This window comes from Zalophus californianus, chromosome 5 (assembly GCF_009762305.2).
Source record: "Zalophus californianus isolate mZalCal1 chromosome 5, mZalCal1.pri.v2, whole genome shotgun sequence".
Classification (NCBI taxonomy): domain Eukaryota; kingdom Metazoa; phylum Chordata; class Mammalia; order Carnivora; family Otariidae; genus Zalophus; species Zalophus californianus.
The window spans coordinates 30,982,726-30,996,805 of NC_045599.1; the positions used below are offsets into that span (position 1 = coordinate 30,982,726).

The 14,080-nt window shown below is 41.6% G+C and overlaps 1 protein-coding gene, 1 long non-coding RNA gene and 1 pseudogene across 2 annotated transcripts; 2 read left to right on the forward strand and 1 right to left on the reverse strand.

The window, feature by feature from the left end:
• Window positions 1-1,775: 1,775 nt before the first annotated feature.
• Window positions 1,776-3,585, reverse strand: HNRNPA0 (heterogeneous nuclear ribonucleoprotein A0). The gene has a single exon (XM_027604680.2). It carries the CDS (start codon window positions 3,260-3,262, stop codon window positions 2,333-2,335), a length of 930 nt encoding a protein of 309 aa, XP_027460481.1. The 5' UTR covers window positions 3,263-3,585; the 3' UTR covers window positions 1,776-2,332.
• A 579-nt stretch (window positions 3,586-4,164) lies between these two features.
• LOC113928727 lies at window positions 4,165-8,501 on the forward strand. Its single transcript, XR_003521945.2, has 3 exons — window positions 4,165-4,701; window positions 6,571-6,714; window positions 7,081-8,501. It is a non-coding gene; the product is annotated as an uncharacterized LOC113928727 (long non-coding RNA).
• Window positions 8,502-8,882: 381 nt separating this feature from the next.
• Window positions 8,883-10,182, forward strand: LOC113928602 (annotated as a pseudogene).
• The last annotated feature ends 3,898 nt before the right edge of the window (window positions 10,183-14,080 follow it).

The following is a 14,080-nucleotide window of genomic DNA, read 5'->3' on the forward strand; positions in this document are numbered from 1 at the left end:
TTTTTAGAAGTCACTATGTTGGGAACACAAAATAACAATAACCTTATCAGACTTTGGAAACCCTCCAAAAAGGGGACTAGTCCAACTGACCCAGAAGAATTAGATCTTCCCGCTAAGGCTGAATAAAAGGCAAGCAGAGTAATAATTATAACGAAAACTTTAAGCATATCATTTTCTGTATCTTAGAGGCACTCAAAATACGACTACCCAATGAAGAAGCCCACATGTAGTATCGTGTTTCACTAAAAACGAAAAATAAATTTAAGGAAACTGCAGAACCATTTTAAAACGAAACATTTGACTATATTTACTCGTGCAAAAGCACCTATCCCATTTGTCATAGAGGTATACTCAAGTTATCTGTACCAAACATCAGCTATTTTTTGTCAAAGTGACTACTGAGCAGCCATAATCTCGCCTCAAAATCTTGACCTTTTTTATCTCTCGAAATGAAAACCCTTAGCAATTAAGATAAAAAAATTTGGCAAGAACTAGATATTAAGAACTATACAGTAAAAAGAACTAAGAGAATCAATGCTAAAATAGTCTTTTACTTTAAAGCCCATTAACCTCCCCTTCAGAAAGCTTACTATACATACGGGCTTTTAAATGCAATATTCAAGTTAAAAATTTTACCATAACATTTAAGTCAAGTTTACTATTTTATAGGTACTCTGAACCCACCCACCAGGTTATACATACTCTCACTCAATCATGTAAAGAATTGAATTCTTTATTTGTGATATCCATAAACGTTGCTATTCTATATTTCTATCCAGGAAGGCAATTTTCTCCTATATCATTGTTTTGTTTTGTTTTTTATAAACAACAACTTGAATTCTACTGCATGAAAGGGCTACAAATATACATTTGTTAACCAAGCAGAATACACAAATATTTTGCTTTACAACTTGCACCTAAGATACCAGTACACGTAGCTGGTTCATTAGTTGTCATAGCAATTTGGGGCCATTGCCCAAGCTATGCATAGCAGTTTACATTTTCAAATCTCTTGTAGAAAGGGCAATTGTGATATGGACTGTTAACTACATTCCCGTAAAGCCCATCTTAGTTACAAGTAAATGTGTAACCAAAGTCTGCACAGGGTTTTGATGGCAAAATTTCTAAATCTGATGCAATTATCCTAAACAAGTTTTTTAAACAAATTGCTTTGCAGATTTACTGCCATTCTGCCAGTAGATGGTGCTACAAACGTTGGGGGAAGGAATTCCAAGAGGACAACAGTTCAGCTCTAGGAAAAAACGTTTAAACCTGCTCTGAAAATACAAAAATGCAATTAGTTTAAGGGTAAAATATAACCCTTATTAGTAACCATTCATTACAGACAAACCAGTAAGAGGGATGAAACTAGGCCATCTGAAAATTTTTAAACAGTTTATATGAATGAAAACACATGCTTAACACAAACTATTTCTTTTCGGACTACACAGTACATACTTTTAAGTAAATTCTCATAGAAAGAAGGACCAACCATGTCAAGATGATAAGCAAATCGCTTAGTACAAGAGATGGATGCACACAAACTTTAAAGATTTTAAAAAGCTACATCCACCACTTCAGAAGTTTTGCCTGTAAGGGATAAAATTCAACACGTCACTAGAAGGGCAACAGAAAAAAAAAAAAAAAAAACCACCAAAGGACCTTTTAAGTTTCTCTAAGTACACATCAAGAATTAAGAATTAACACGAAAAATTTTTAACTAATATCCCTTAAAACGGTACGGAATGGATCCTAGAAAAAAAATGTTAGACATATACGGTCAAACACAATGATTTATTAAAAATAAAACGTAAAAATGATTTTTGTACATATGCTTTCAAATTTCAGGCATGGAATCCAAGTAGATTTCATAGAAAACGCTGTAGCCAGATATCAAGTCCTTACAACAAAGTAAACTACCCCCCCACCCCAACCCCCGCCCAGGTTTTGCTACAGAATCAGCAAGTTCACTCCCTCCCCCCCAAAAAACACAAATTAAAACAAGACATTTTGCTAGTATAAAAACGACCAAGGTCCAAGTAATAATAAAAAAATAGAGTCCATCAATGACTGTAACACAAAAATGTGTATGTGGGGCCGAGTCCATCTTCAGAGGGAGAGACAAGAGAGGTGGCAGGCAAATAGGGCAACACCCCCAAGGATAAGCAGCCTTAGAAGCGGCTCCCCCAAGGGAAAAATGGGGAAGGCGGTGGGAGAGGAAGGAACTTAGGAGTTGACCCTAGCTGGGTTGTTGAAAAGAGCTACCCCTATAGCCACTCCCAGGCATTTTTAGATTTTTTTTTTTTTTTTTTTTTTTTTTTTTTTTTTTTTTTTAGAAGGAGCTGCCTCCATAACCACCTCCACCGCCATAGCCGCCTCTGTAAGGTCCACTGTTACTACGACCGCCCCAGCTGCTGCCACCGCCACCGCCGCCGCCGCCGCCCTTCATGGGCCCATAGGAGGACTGGTGCTGGCTGTAGCTGCCGAAGCCGCCGAAGCCGTTACCGTAGTCGCTTCCACCGTAGGACGAACCGCCTCCGCCGCCTCCGTAGGCATTGTAGCCGCCGCCGCCGCCGCCGCCACCGCCGCCGCCGTAACCACCGTAGCTGTTATAACCGCCGCCGCCGCCCTTAGACAGGCCGTTCTGGTCTCGACCACCGCCGCGACCCCGGCCGCCTCGGCCGCCTCGGGAGGACCGGGAACCGCCTCCGCCCCCACCGGAGTGGATATCCTCCTTGGGGACGGCCTTCTTCACTTCCACGCGATGGCCCTGGATCGGATGGAACTTGACAACCGCGGCCTTGTCGGCCGCGTCGTGATTCTGAAAATACACGAAGCCGAAGCCACGCTTCTTGCCCGACTGCTTGTCGGCAATAATCTCGGCCTTTTCTACTGTGCCAAACTGCGAGAAATGCTCGATCAGGTCGCCCTCGGCCACGTCTCCCTTAAGGCCCCCGACAAAGAGCTTCTTAACCTTGGCGTGGGCACCGGGCCGCGCTGAATCCTCCCGGGACACCGCCCGCTTCAGCTCCACCGTGTTGCCGTCCACGGCATGGGGCGAAGCGGCCATGGCGGCATCGGCCTCCTCCACATTGGAGTAGGTCACGAAGCCGAAGCAACGGGAGCGTTTGGTCTGGGGGTTCACCACCACCACGCAGTCCGTCAGAGTCCCAAAGGCCTCAAAGTGGCCGCGCAGGCCCGACTCACTCGTCTGCACATTGAGGCCGCCGATGAACAGCTTACACAACTGGGAATTCTCCATCTCCACGGCCCGGGCCTTCCCCCCGCCCTGCGAGCTCCGAGGTTTCGCCGTCGCCGTTATCGTTGGCTAAGGCCTCTTCACAGCTTGGGCCCAGCCGTTGCTGGAGCCGCCACCGCCGGTCACCGACGGGGAAGGGAAGAAGGGAAGGGGAGGGAAGGAGGAAAAAAGGAAGGGGGAGGGAAGGGGAGAGGTGCCGGCTAGAGGGCGAGCCGAGAAGACTGGAAGTCAACCAAAGCCGCCGCTACCGCCACCGCCACCGCCACCTCCGCTCCCCTATCTGGGCACCACACAAAGAGGCCGCTGAACGCGCGCGCACCCTCCCCGAGGCGTGCGTCACCGCCGACGTACGGCAACCCAAAGCTGCCCGCCAATCCCTGCGTCGCTCTCCCTAGTCCCGCCTACCGCGCCGCAGCGCCGCTCTCGGTCACAGACTCCCCGCCCTCCGCGGTCGATTCAAGCCCTCGGCCTGCGTTGCTCCCGCCACCGCCTCTACAGCCCCGCTTTCACACCCTGGCTCCCCCGTGTTCCCTGACCAGGGACTCTCCCTGCTCTCCGCACACCTCCGCAATTCATTTCCTCCCAGCCCCGCGGCTGTTCCCAGTGTTTTGCCCCCTCCCCTTGCCGTATCCCCTCGCCCAACTCCGCAGTGGCGTTCGCGCCAGCCCCTTGAGAGACATGTGGGTTCAGCCAATCACTGCGATCCGCTCGTGCCCACTTCCGTTTTCGGCCGCCGCTGGACGGGCGCGCTCCCCGGTGCGCGCTGGCCCCGGCGCCCCCTGTGTGCAGAACCTGAGAACCTGCCTGCCACCCCGACGCCTTCCCCCTCGCCCTGGGCTTGGGGGTAGGGGGGGGGTGAGCGGGGGCGCGCAGGGGGCCGTTCCCAACGGATGCGGCCTGGGGCGCCACGCGCGGGCTTTTTGAAAACTTGACTGTTGGGGTTGGGGGCCTGGATTTACCCGCCGCAGTTCGGCCGGGCTGCCACACCTGGCATCCTCTCCGGCCCCCCCCCCCCCCCGTCCGCACAAAGATGGAGGGTAGAGGCCTGGTCGGGAAAGGCAGTTACAACCGTTTACTGGGGGCCCGACGCGCGGTTAAACTAAAACACTGGCACGTGGCCCTGCGCAAAAGCGAGCCCGAGGCCAGGTGAAGGGCGGCGGTGTGCCACAAGCGCTTCCGATTTCCGACCGAGGCGTGGCGCGAGACTCGCCGCCACCCTGCGGCCATCTGTGAAGCCCTTACCGACGCCCCTCTCAGCCTCCCCTCGCGCACTCCGACAGCTGGCATTTTCATTTTACTAAAGGGAACACATCGTTTTATAGGTTTACGTTAACTATGCGTTGCTTCCTTCCCAACACGTTAGCTTTTTTCAAGCATTTTATAACAAACCGGGGGCCAAAGGAGTTAAACACAAAGACATACATCAATATCACGCACCCCTGGTAAGTGCCTTACCGACCCTCACTCAGGTGCAAATGCAAGCAAGTTGTAACAGCTTCCACTTATTGAACCTTTGTGTGCCAAGCAAGATACAAGGAGCGGGACGTGGTAAATACTGAAGATGTGGTATTCCTCACTGCATCCTGGAGTATTCAGGATTGAGTGGTGAAAGAGATGGAACATGCGCTCAATCTCAGATTCAAAAGCTAGATAAAATTTCTAAAGCGACTTTACATGAGCAAAATAGAGAAGAAACAAAAAAACCACATAAGGTTCAAGGAACAGTAGTAAGTAGACTAGTTTGGAGCAAGAGGTTTTTGATAGAAAATAGTAATGGGTAAGATAGGTTTAGAGTCTTGGACATTATGGAACGCCTTGAAATTTAGACAGTAGTCAAAATTAGTTCAAAGGCATATAAATTAAGCTTCATGGCTTGAGGACAAACTAGAGTCTGGTACTACCACCTACAAACTGTGTGATCATCCAGTTGTGTGGGCAAGTCACTTAACCTTTTTTTAAAACTTAGCCAGTTTTATTATCTGAAAGTCAAAACAATTTAACACCTCCCCACTGTGGTAAAAATTAAATGAAATTCTGTATGTAAATGCACAGTGCCTGGTACATACTAAGTGCTCAATTCATCCAACAAATATACCAGGTGCTGGGAATATGGCAGTAAACAACAGACAAAACTCTCTGCCCTCAAAGACCTTACATTCTAATGGGGAGAAGCAGGTAACAAGAATGATACACAGCATGATAGTGATCAGTGTGCTCCTGATTAAAAGAGAACAGTAGGAAGCTATTACCTTTTTGTTACAGAAAAACCCACAAAATTCAGGTATGTCAGAATTTGCTAACCGACTGATGATAAAGAATGAAGAAAACAAAAGCATGCCAGTGTTTGAAATCTGGAACACTATAATTGTAGCCTGAAAGAACTACAAAATTAAGAAAGGAAACTATTTTGGAGGGAGTGGGGGAGATGATGAACATAGTTGATAATGCGATATTTATAGGGCACTGTTTTCCGGGATGCCCAAGATTACACGTCACGTGAAAGATTAGACCTTAAGAAATGTATTTTAGGGGCGCCTAGGTGGCGCAGTCAGTCAAGCATCAAACCCATTTAAGCCCAGGTCCTGATCTCAGGGTTGTGTGACTGAACCTTAGCTAGGGCTCCACCCTGGGCATGGAGCTTGCTTAAGATTTTCTCTCTTCTCCCTCTCCCTTTGCCCTTCCCACCCCTCCTTCAAAAAAAAAAAAAAAGAAAAAGAAAAAGGTTGTAACAGTAAAAGATGAATTTCTGAAGGAAAGTGATTAAGACCATAACTTATCTTCTTATCCAAATTATAAATTCCAAAGTAACAGTTTTCTCCTATATTGTTTTTTAAAAATCCTCCATACCACCTAATTGGGAATCCATTATGGGTTTGATTTCTACAGACTAGGAAAGCTTCACAGAGGCATATGTCTGATTAAAAACCGTACATATAGGGGCTCTGGACTGTATAAAAATGCCAATAACCTGGGGCACCTGGGTGGCTCAGTATAGGGGAAAAAAGCACTCACGAGCCTGTGCTCACTCGCTCTATCTAGTAAATCAATAAATCTTTTTTTAAAAGCTCTTATATATAGAAAGAGTTTAGGAGATGATGGGAAGCAACACAAGCATGTTTAAGAGACATTTATGAAGCCAGGATAAATGCAAGATCATTGGGATGTTGGATTCTTTTTGGAGATTAGATTGGTAAAGGTGGACACAGTGAATATGGAGTATTATATAAAGACTTAAATGAAGCAGTCAATTTCCTACCCCTCAGATCATTCAAGAAGAAAAACTTTTTTTTTTTTCCTATTTTACCTTTCAGATCATTGCCTGAGTTTGTTTCCTGGTTTTACCTTGCTTACCAGTGTGTCTCAGCCTTCCAAATCCATCCCTCTTGCAAGCTTGATTACAGAAACCTAATTGAATGTGGTGGTTACACAACTCCTACAACTCCACACTAAAAAAGGTATATTTTAGGTATATTTTACTGTACCTAAATCATACCTAGAAAAAGAAAGAGAATGGGAGAAAGGAGAAAAGGATGAACTAGGGGAGAAAGGGAAAACTATGATAACCTGTATTTCCAGAAAGCAGCAACTCCAATTATTTTAACCAACTTTTTATGACATCCAAGAGTCTCTTTTTGCAGTTAGGGTTCTGGTATGGACTTAATCGTGTCCCCACCCCAAAATTCATATGTTGAAACCCTAGCCCCCAATACTTCTGAATGTAACTGTAATTGATGAGAAGGTTTTTTAAGAAGTGATAAGTTAAAATAAGGCTATTAGCGTGGGGCCCTAATCCAATATGACTGATGTCCTTATACAAACAGAAAGATACACCAGGGGTACATGTGCACAGAAGAATGACCACATGAAGAGGCAGCAAGAGGATGGCCATCTGTAAGCCAGAGAGACTTCTCAGAAGAGCACAACACTGCTGGCACTTTGATCTTGGACCTCCAGACCCCAGAACTGCAAGAAAATTAATTTCTGTTTTGTTTTTTAATTTCTGATGTTTAAGCCACCAGCATTCTGTGGTATTTTCTTATGGAAGCTCTAGAAAACTAAGATATGTTCCATTTTTATTTACTCAAGGTACCTTCCAAAAGGGTACTTTCTGTCATTTACTATGAGCTACAGTCCTTCTAGTGAACTCTATTACAACTCAAATCAAAAGCCTTAAAATATGACCCATTTTTCCAACCAGTTATTATGCTTCTGGACATTTATGCTAAGGAAATAAGTGAGGATCTGTGTGAAGACTTAGCTACAAGGATTTCAATACTGTTCATAGTAGAAAAAAAATTTACAAACTACCTAATTTCCCTCAAATGGGTTAATTAAAAAATAATCATTTTCTAGCTAAAAATATTATGAAGTACTTAAGTTGATATTATAGAGGAAAAATAATGACTTGTGTTTGGTATGAATCTTACACCATCATGATGATGTGTGAAAGGTCACATTACTTATTTTACCAAATTTAGTCTGACTCTGAACCCCACAGTTGACAGAACGGCAAAAATGTCATTATTGGGGCTCCTCTCACATTTTTCACTCAAAGGCACTTGCCTTTCTCCACTTCCCCTCTTGGGCAATCTAAGACTAAAACTCTGAATAAAATGCTTTTTGTTTTAAAAATATAATGAAAAAAAAGAACCTGACATGTTGAAGAATCAAGGGGTCCATGCTAGTTCATATGATAATACATTATTATATTCAATAATAAAATAACAATTAAAATATATATATTAAAAAAGCCACCATGAGGATGGGCTTTAAAAGGGACTGTCCTGAGGCAAAATAATACACAGACCTATTTAATCTGTGGATATACTAATTGTATCTTATTTGACTGCTTGTGTATTCCTTTTCCTTGGGTACAAAATGTAGGCTTTCAGAAGGGAATTATATCAATTTCCTTCATATGAGAGGAGATATGAAAGGAGAAGGGCTTGGTATTAAAAAAATGACAGTTTCCCAAGTTTAGAAGAAGTGACCAAACAAAAGTTACAAGCTTCCAGTTAAAGATAAGTAAGTCCTGGGGATGTAATGAACCACATAGTGACTATAGTTAACAATTATGTTCTGCATATTTGAAAGTTGCTAAGAGAGTAGATCTTAAAAGTCCTCATCAAGAAAAAAACTATGTATGGTGAAGAATGCTAATTCAACTTGTGGTAAGCATTTTGCAATATATACATATATCATCAGGTCATTATGTTGTATGCCTAAAACTAATACAATGTTATAGGTCAGTAAAATCTCAATTTTTAAAATTAAAAATATTTTAAAAAGAAGTAACCAGAAGCTTCTGTATTTTTGTCCATTGGAGGAAACCATGGGCCAGCCAGTGTATAGCCCTACCATTCCACCCTACCCTACACACAAACACACACACACAGGTAACGGTGGAGGCTGAACACTAATTATCTTGAAAGCAAGGTAAGCTACCTTGGTTTTGGAACCAGATACATGTTCCTGACCCCAAATGAACCTGGAATTCTTACAAGTAAAACTCTAGGAATAACAGATATTGAATTTACAGCCAGATGCATGGGTGATTGGGGTAGATTATCAGAAGCAGAGAATGGTACGAACTTAAAGTTTTGTGTCCCCCAAAATTCATACGATGAAGCCTAATCCCCAATCTTCTGGTATTTTGAGGGGGTGGTACTTTGGAAGGTAATTAGGTCATGAAAATCAGTAGATGTCTCGTGAATAGGATTAGTACCCTTATAAAAAGAGACCCCAAAATGCTTTCTTGTCTTCCTTCCATCATGAGGACACAAGGAGAAGATGGCCAACTACAAACCAAGAACCAGGTACTTATCAGACACCAAATCTGGAAGGGACCTTGATTTTAGACTTATCAGCCTCTAGAACTGTGAGAAAGAAATTTCTTTCCTTCTTTCTTTTTTTTTTTTTACGAGAGAGAAAGAGAGGGAGATTGGAGAGGGAATCATAAGCAGGCTCCACACCCAGCGTGGAGCCCATGCAGGGCTCAATCTCACAACCCTGAGATCATGACCTGAGCCAGTATCAAGAGTCGGACGCTTAACTGACTGAGCCCTCAGACACCCTGAGAAATTCCTGTTGTTTATAAGCTAGCCAGTCTCTGTATTTTTCTTATAGCAGTCTGAATGAACTAGGACAGAAGACTTAACAATTTGACATTTCTCAGAATATCTCTGCCCTAAAATATACATACCCAAGTACAAAAACACATGCACAGACTCACACCAGAATATGAGCCTTCTAAAATAAAAGCATTAGCTTTTCTCCCCCAGGCTTGGCATCGAGGACTTACTTTGAGAATGGACCTACCCTATGAGACGAGAGATGCAGGAAATTTTACCTGGATTGTTTTTAGGTCCATATTCTTCTGCTATGAAAAGCAAGCTACCTATACTACAGAAATATGGAATAACCCATATAATATGCATAAGACAAAATATTGAAGAAAACTTTGTTAAACCAACTTTCAACAATTATTTAGATATTTAGTCTTGGATATTGCAGATAATCCAGTTGAAAATATAATACATTATTTTCCCATGACTAAAGAATTTATTGATGGAAGCTTACAAACTGGAAGAAAAGTTCTTGTCCATGGAAATACTGGGATCTCCAGGAGTGCTGCCTTTGTTATTGCATTCATTATGGAAACATTTGGAATGAAGTACAGAGACGCTTATGTTCAAGAAAGAAGGTTTTGTATTAATCCTAATGCTGGATTTGTCCTTCAACTTCAGGAATATGAAGCCATCTAGTTAGCAAAATTAACAATACAGATGATGTCACCACTCCAGATAGAAAGGTCATCTGTTCATTCTGGACCCAGAGGCAGTTTGAAGAGAAAACATGAAGAAGATGATTTTGGAAACATGCAAGTGGTGACTGCACAGAATGGCTCACTTGAGCAACATTAGAGAGGATGTAAATTTCTATTTGGGAAGGAGAAAAATACTAGAGACAATAATAATGTAAAATGGTAAAAACACAAGTCATTTTGTTTTTTTAATTATATGTTGCTTCCAGGCATGTTTCTCTGCAACTTGTTGAGCAACATTTTAAGAAGATGTTGGACTTCTGCAATAGATGGCCCTGATGGTTTTACTCCTTTCTTCATTTTCTTTTCTTTTCTTTTTTTTTTTACTCTTTACATTTTATTATAAACCAAGAATTTTGGACTTTCAAAGAGGTATTATTGCAATAATGCACTTTTCATACTTGAAATTTATTTGTATGATATAAAGTTATTACTTTAAACAAAATGCAAGTTAGGGGGGATGTGTTTATAAAATCTGGGTAATTTATAACAAGAATTTCCTAAAGTTTGCTAAAAATTCATTTTGTGTTCTATATATCACATTTTAAAAATAATTTTACAGTTCATTTTTATGATGGAACCTCTTATGGAAACATTAACAAATACAGGAATCTGCCACATTTCTGTTTTAGTGTACTTCAGTAGCTTCATTACCCTTTTATTTTTTTAAACTTAATACCTTATTAATAATCTTTGAATCATGACATTAGCTAACTCTTCTTACTTTAACATGATCCAAGTATTGCTTCCATTCCTATTATCTTCCTAATTTGTTTATTCTAAAGAAAAAAAACGCTTAATGAACAAAGGAAGATATTTTGCTTGGTAATACCAGATACTAAAAAACAAGGAGTTTTAGACTTTTGATTCACTTTCCTTTTTTCTTTAAGAGCCAAATGTTGTCTTTGTTCTTTTTAGAGTTGTTTAGCCCATTTCTTCTTTGTCCAAAACAGTTCTAAGTAGAATAACCAATGTAGCACTATTTTTTTCTAAATGAAGCCCAAAAAAGTGCCTTGCATCAATTAAAAAATAAAATAAAAGCATTTAGACCACTCCATTTTCATTTATTCATCATATTTAATTCATTCATGGGCTAGGTACTGTGGCTAGGTCCCTGGCCTCCAGAAGCTCAACAGTCTTGAAAGAAGTAGTAGTACAAGAGAGATTACAAATATAATGTGTGAGGACAGAAATGAGCAGAAATCCAATCAGTAAATTCTTCTGATAGAAATTAACTTCAGAAGTAGGTATAAAGGCCTACAAAAAGGTACTGGCATTCCAAGTACAGGAAATCGTATATATACCTACTGTGTTTGAAGTAAATTATCAAGGGTGTGATGGTGTATTAGCTTCCTATTGCTGCTGTTAACAACTTACCACAAATTTAGTGACTTAAAAACACAAATTCATTATCTTATAGTCTATAGGTCACAAATCAAATACACTCTCAGGAGGCCAAAATCAAGGTGTTGGTAGGGCTGTGTTCCTTTTTCAAAGTCATAGGGGAGAATCTGATTACTTGTCTTTTCCAGCTTCTTTAGGAAACCCCTATTTCTTAGCTTTTGGCACCCTTCCACCTTCAAAGCCATCAATAGCCAGTTGAGTTTCACATTAGATCATTATGACACTGACTCTTCTATCTCCCAGATAATCCAGAAAAATCATTTTACTTTAAAGTCAACTGATTAGCAACCTTAATGCCATCTGCAACCTTAATTCCCCCTTGTCATAAACACAACATATACATAGGTCCCAGGGATTAAGATGTGGTCATCTTCGAGGTAACCATTATTCTGCCCACCTCAGATGGGAATAGAAGAAAATGAGGCTAGGATGGTAAGCAGGGGCTGGATCAGAAGGATCACGGATGTCCTTAGAAAAATTCCCAGCTTTCAGTTCTATAAGTAACATGGTGCCACTGACGTTTTAAAGCGAAGGATAAGAGAGATTTGCATTTAGAAAGACTATCCCATAAACAATGTGTAGAAGAGAGATTAGAGCAGGGTATGTTAGGGTATGACTTGAGAAAGAGCCCATGTAGAATGCCAGTGTGGTACAGAATACTGGTTAGCATCTCCAAGGCCAGAAGTAAGGCAGAGGCAGCAGGGGTGGGTGGGAAGGATAAATTATTAGAGAGGTAATTAAGAGTTGGAACTGACCCACTGTGGTGATCAACTCATCTTAGTGGGTTAAGTTTCTTATTTTATGATAAGGTAGATCACGATTTCATTCACCAAACTAGTGAATTTTGAAGAGGAGACAGGTCAGAGGGATTTTCTGTTTACAGCCGTTGTTGCTTCTGCTGCTGTATCAGCCATCAACTGCCTATCATTAGGCTTTGTGGGCCAGAGAGAAATCAACATCTACCTTTTTAAGCCTCTCTTATTTAAACTAATCCTAACTCATACAAGAGGATTCCATGATCTCTACTTTCGTCGAGATACAAATATCCACCGGACCACCAATGTTATTCAATGCCTGATGCTAAGTGTCATACATTATCTTAATGAGTCCTCACATGGATCTTCAGAGGTGTATTTTATTATTATACCAATCTTACCGCTGAAAAAACTGAGGCTTTAGGATATTACACTGTCCATGGTCTGCCAACTATTTACTACGCAGCCTTCCGTCACACAAAAAGTTTGTTACCAACATGTCAGGTGATATAAATGCGATGGACTAGAAACAGGAAAAATAAGGTATAAGAATAAGGAGGAAGAGAAGAAACACATTAATATCCTTCTGAATCCCTTTGCTTGTAGTTCTCAAAAATTAAAAATTCTTTAAAAATTCAGGGACGATATTACCATTTTCACATCATTAATGTGTCTACTTAACATTACCTGGGCACAGACTGTCATAGCTGCAAATGACAATTTGAGCAGAGAACAGTGTTTACTTGAAATCTGAATCTTTCAGTGTGAAGAACCACAAAGGAAAACCAAAAAATGGAAGGCCAAAAGGTAGAGTCAGAAGGAAGAGGATGACAGGGTGCCTGGGTGGCTCAGTCAGTTAAGCATTCAGCTCATGGTTTCAGCTCAGGTCTTATCCTCAGGGTTGTGAGTTCAAGCCCTGCACTGAAAGAAGGAAGAGGGATGAGATGCGGCCCCCCGCCCTGAATGATGAGGAAGGCCTTAGAACTTTTATTCTTTATCCTGTGATTCAGGAACTAGTCAGAAGGGTTTCATGAATATGCAAACTAAAATGTGGCAAACTAAACACATTTTCTATAGTTTCTTCCTAAAAATCCATTAAATGACAGTAAAAAAAAAAAATTTAAAGGATATAAACCCTTGTTAGGGACTGGGCACCCAAATTCATATGTTGAATCCCTAACCCCACAATGTGACTAGATTTAGAAAGAGCATCTTCAGGGAGGTATCTCAAGTTAAATGAAGTCATAAGAGTTGGGCCCTAATCTAGAGTATGAATGGTGTCCTCTTAAGAAGAGAAAAAGGGGCACCCAGGTGACTCAGTCGGTTAAGCATCGGACTCTTGATTTTGGCTCAGGTCATGATCTCAGGGTGGTGAGATCAAACCTCTTGTTGGCTCCATGCTGGGTGTGGAGCCTGCTTGGGATTCACTCCCTCCCTCTGCCCCTCCCCCACCAACCCTCCCAAAGCCCACTCATGCTCTCCCTTTCTCTCTCTCAAAAAAAAAAAAAGAAAAAAAAACAAGAAGAGAAAGAGACACCAGAGACCTCTTTCTCTCCATGTGTACACAGCAAAGAGATTATGTTTGAACAGAGGATTAAAGTGCTGTCTGAAAGCCAGAGAGGTCTCACCAGAAACCAACCCCTATGGCACCTTGATCTCTGACTTCCAGCCTCCAGAGTTATGAGAAAATAAAACTTTGTTATTTAAGTCACCCAGTGTATGGCAGTGTGTTATACAGCCACCTAGAAGTACCCATGTGTATAAGACCTCACTCATTTGTATCAACAAAGCTCCCTGTACATATCTTGCCTGAATTTCTCTAGGTAAAATTACATCAGA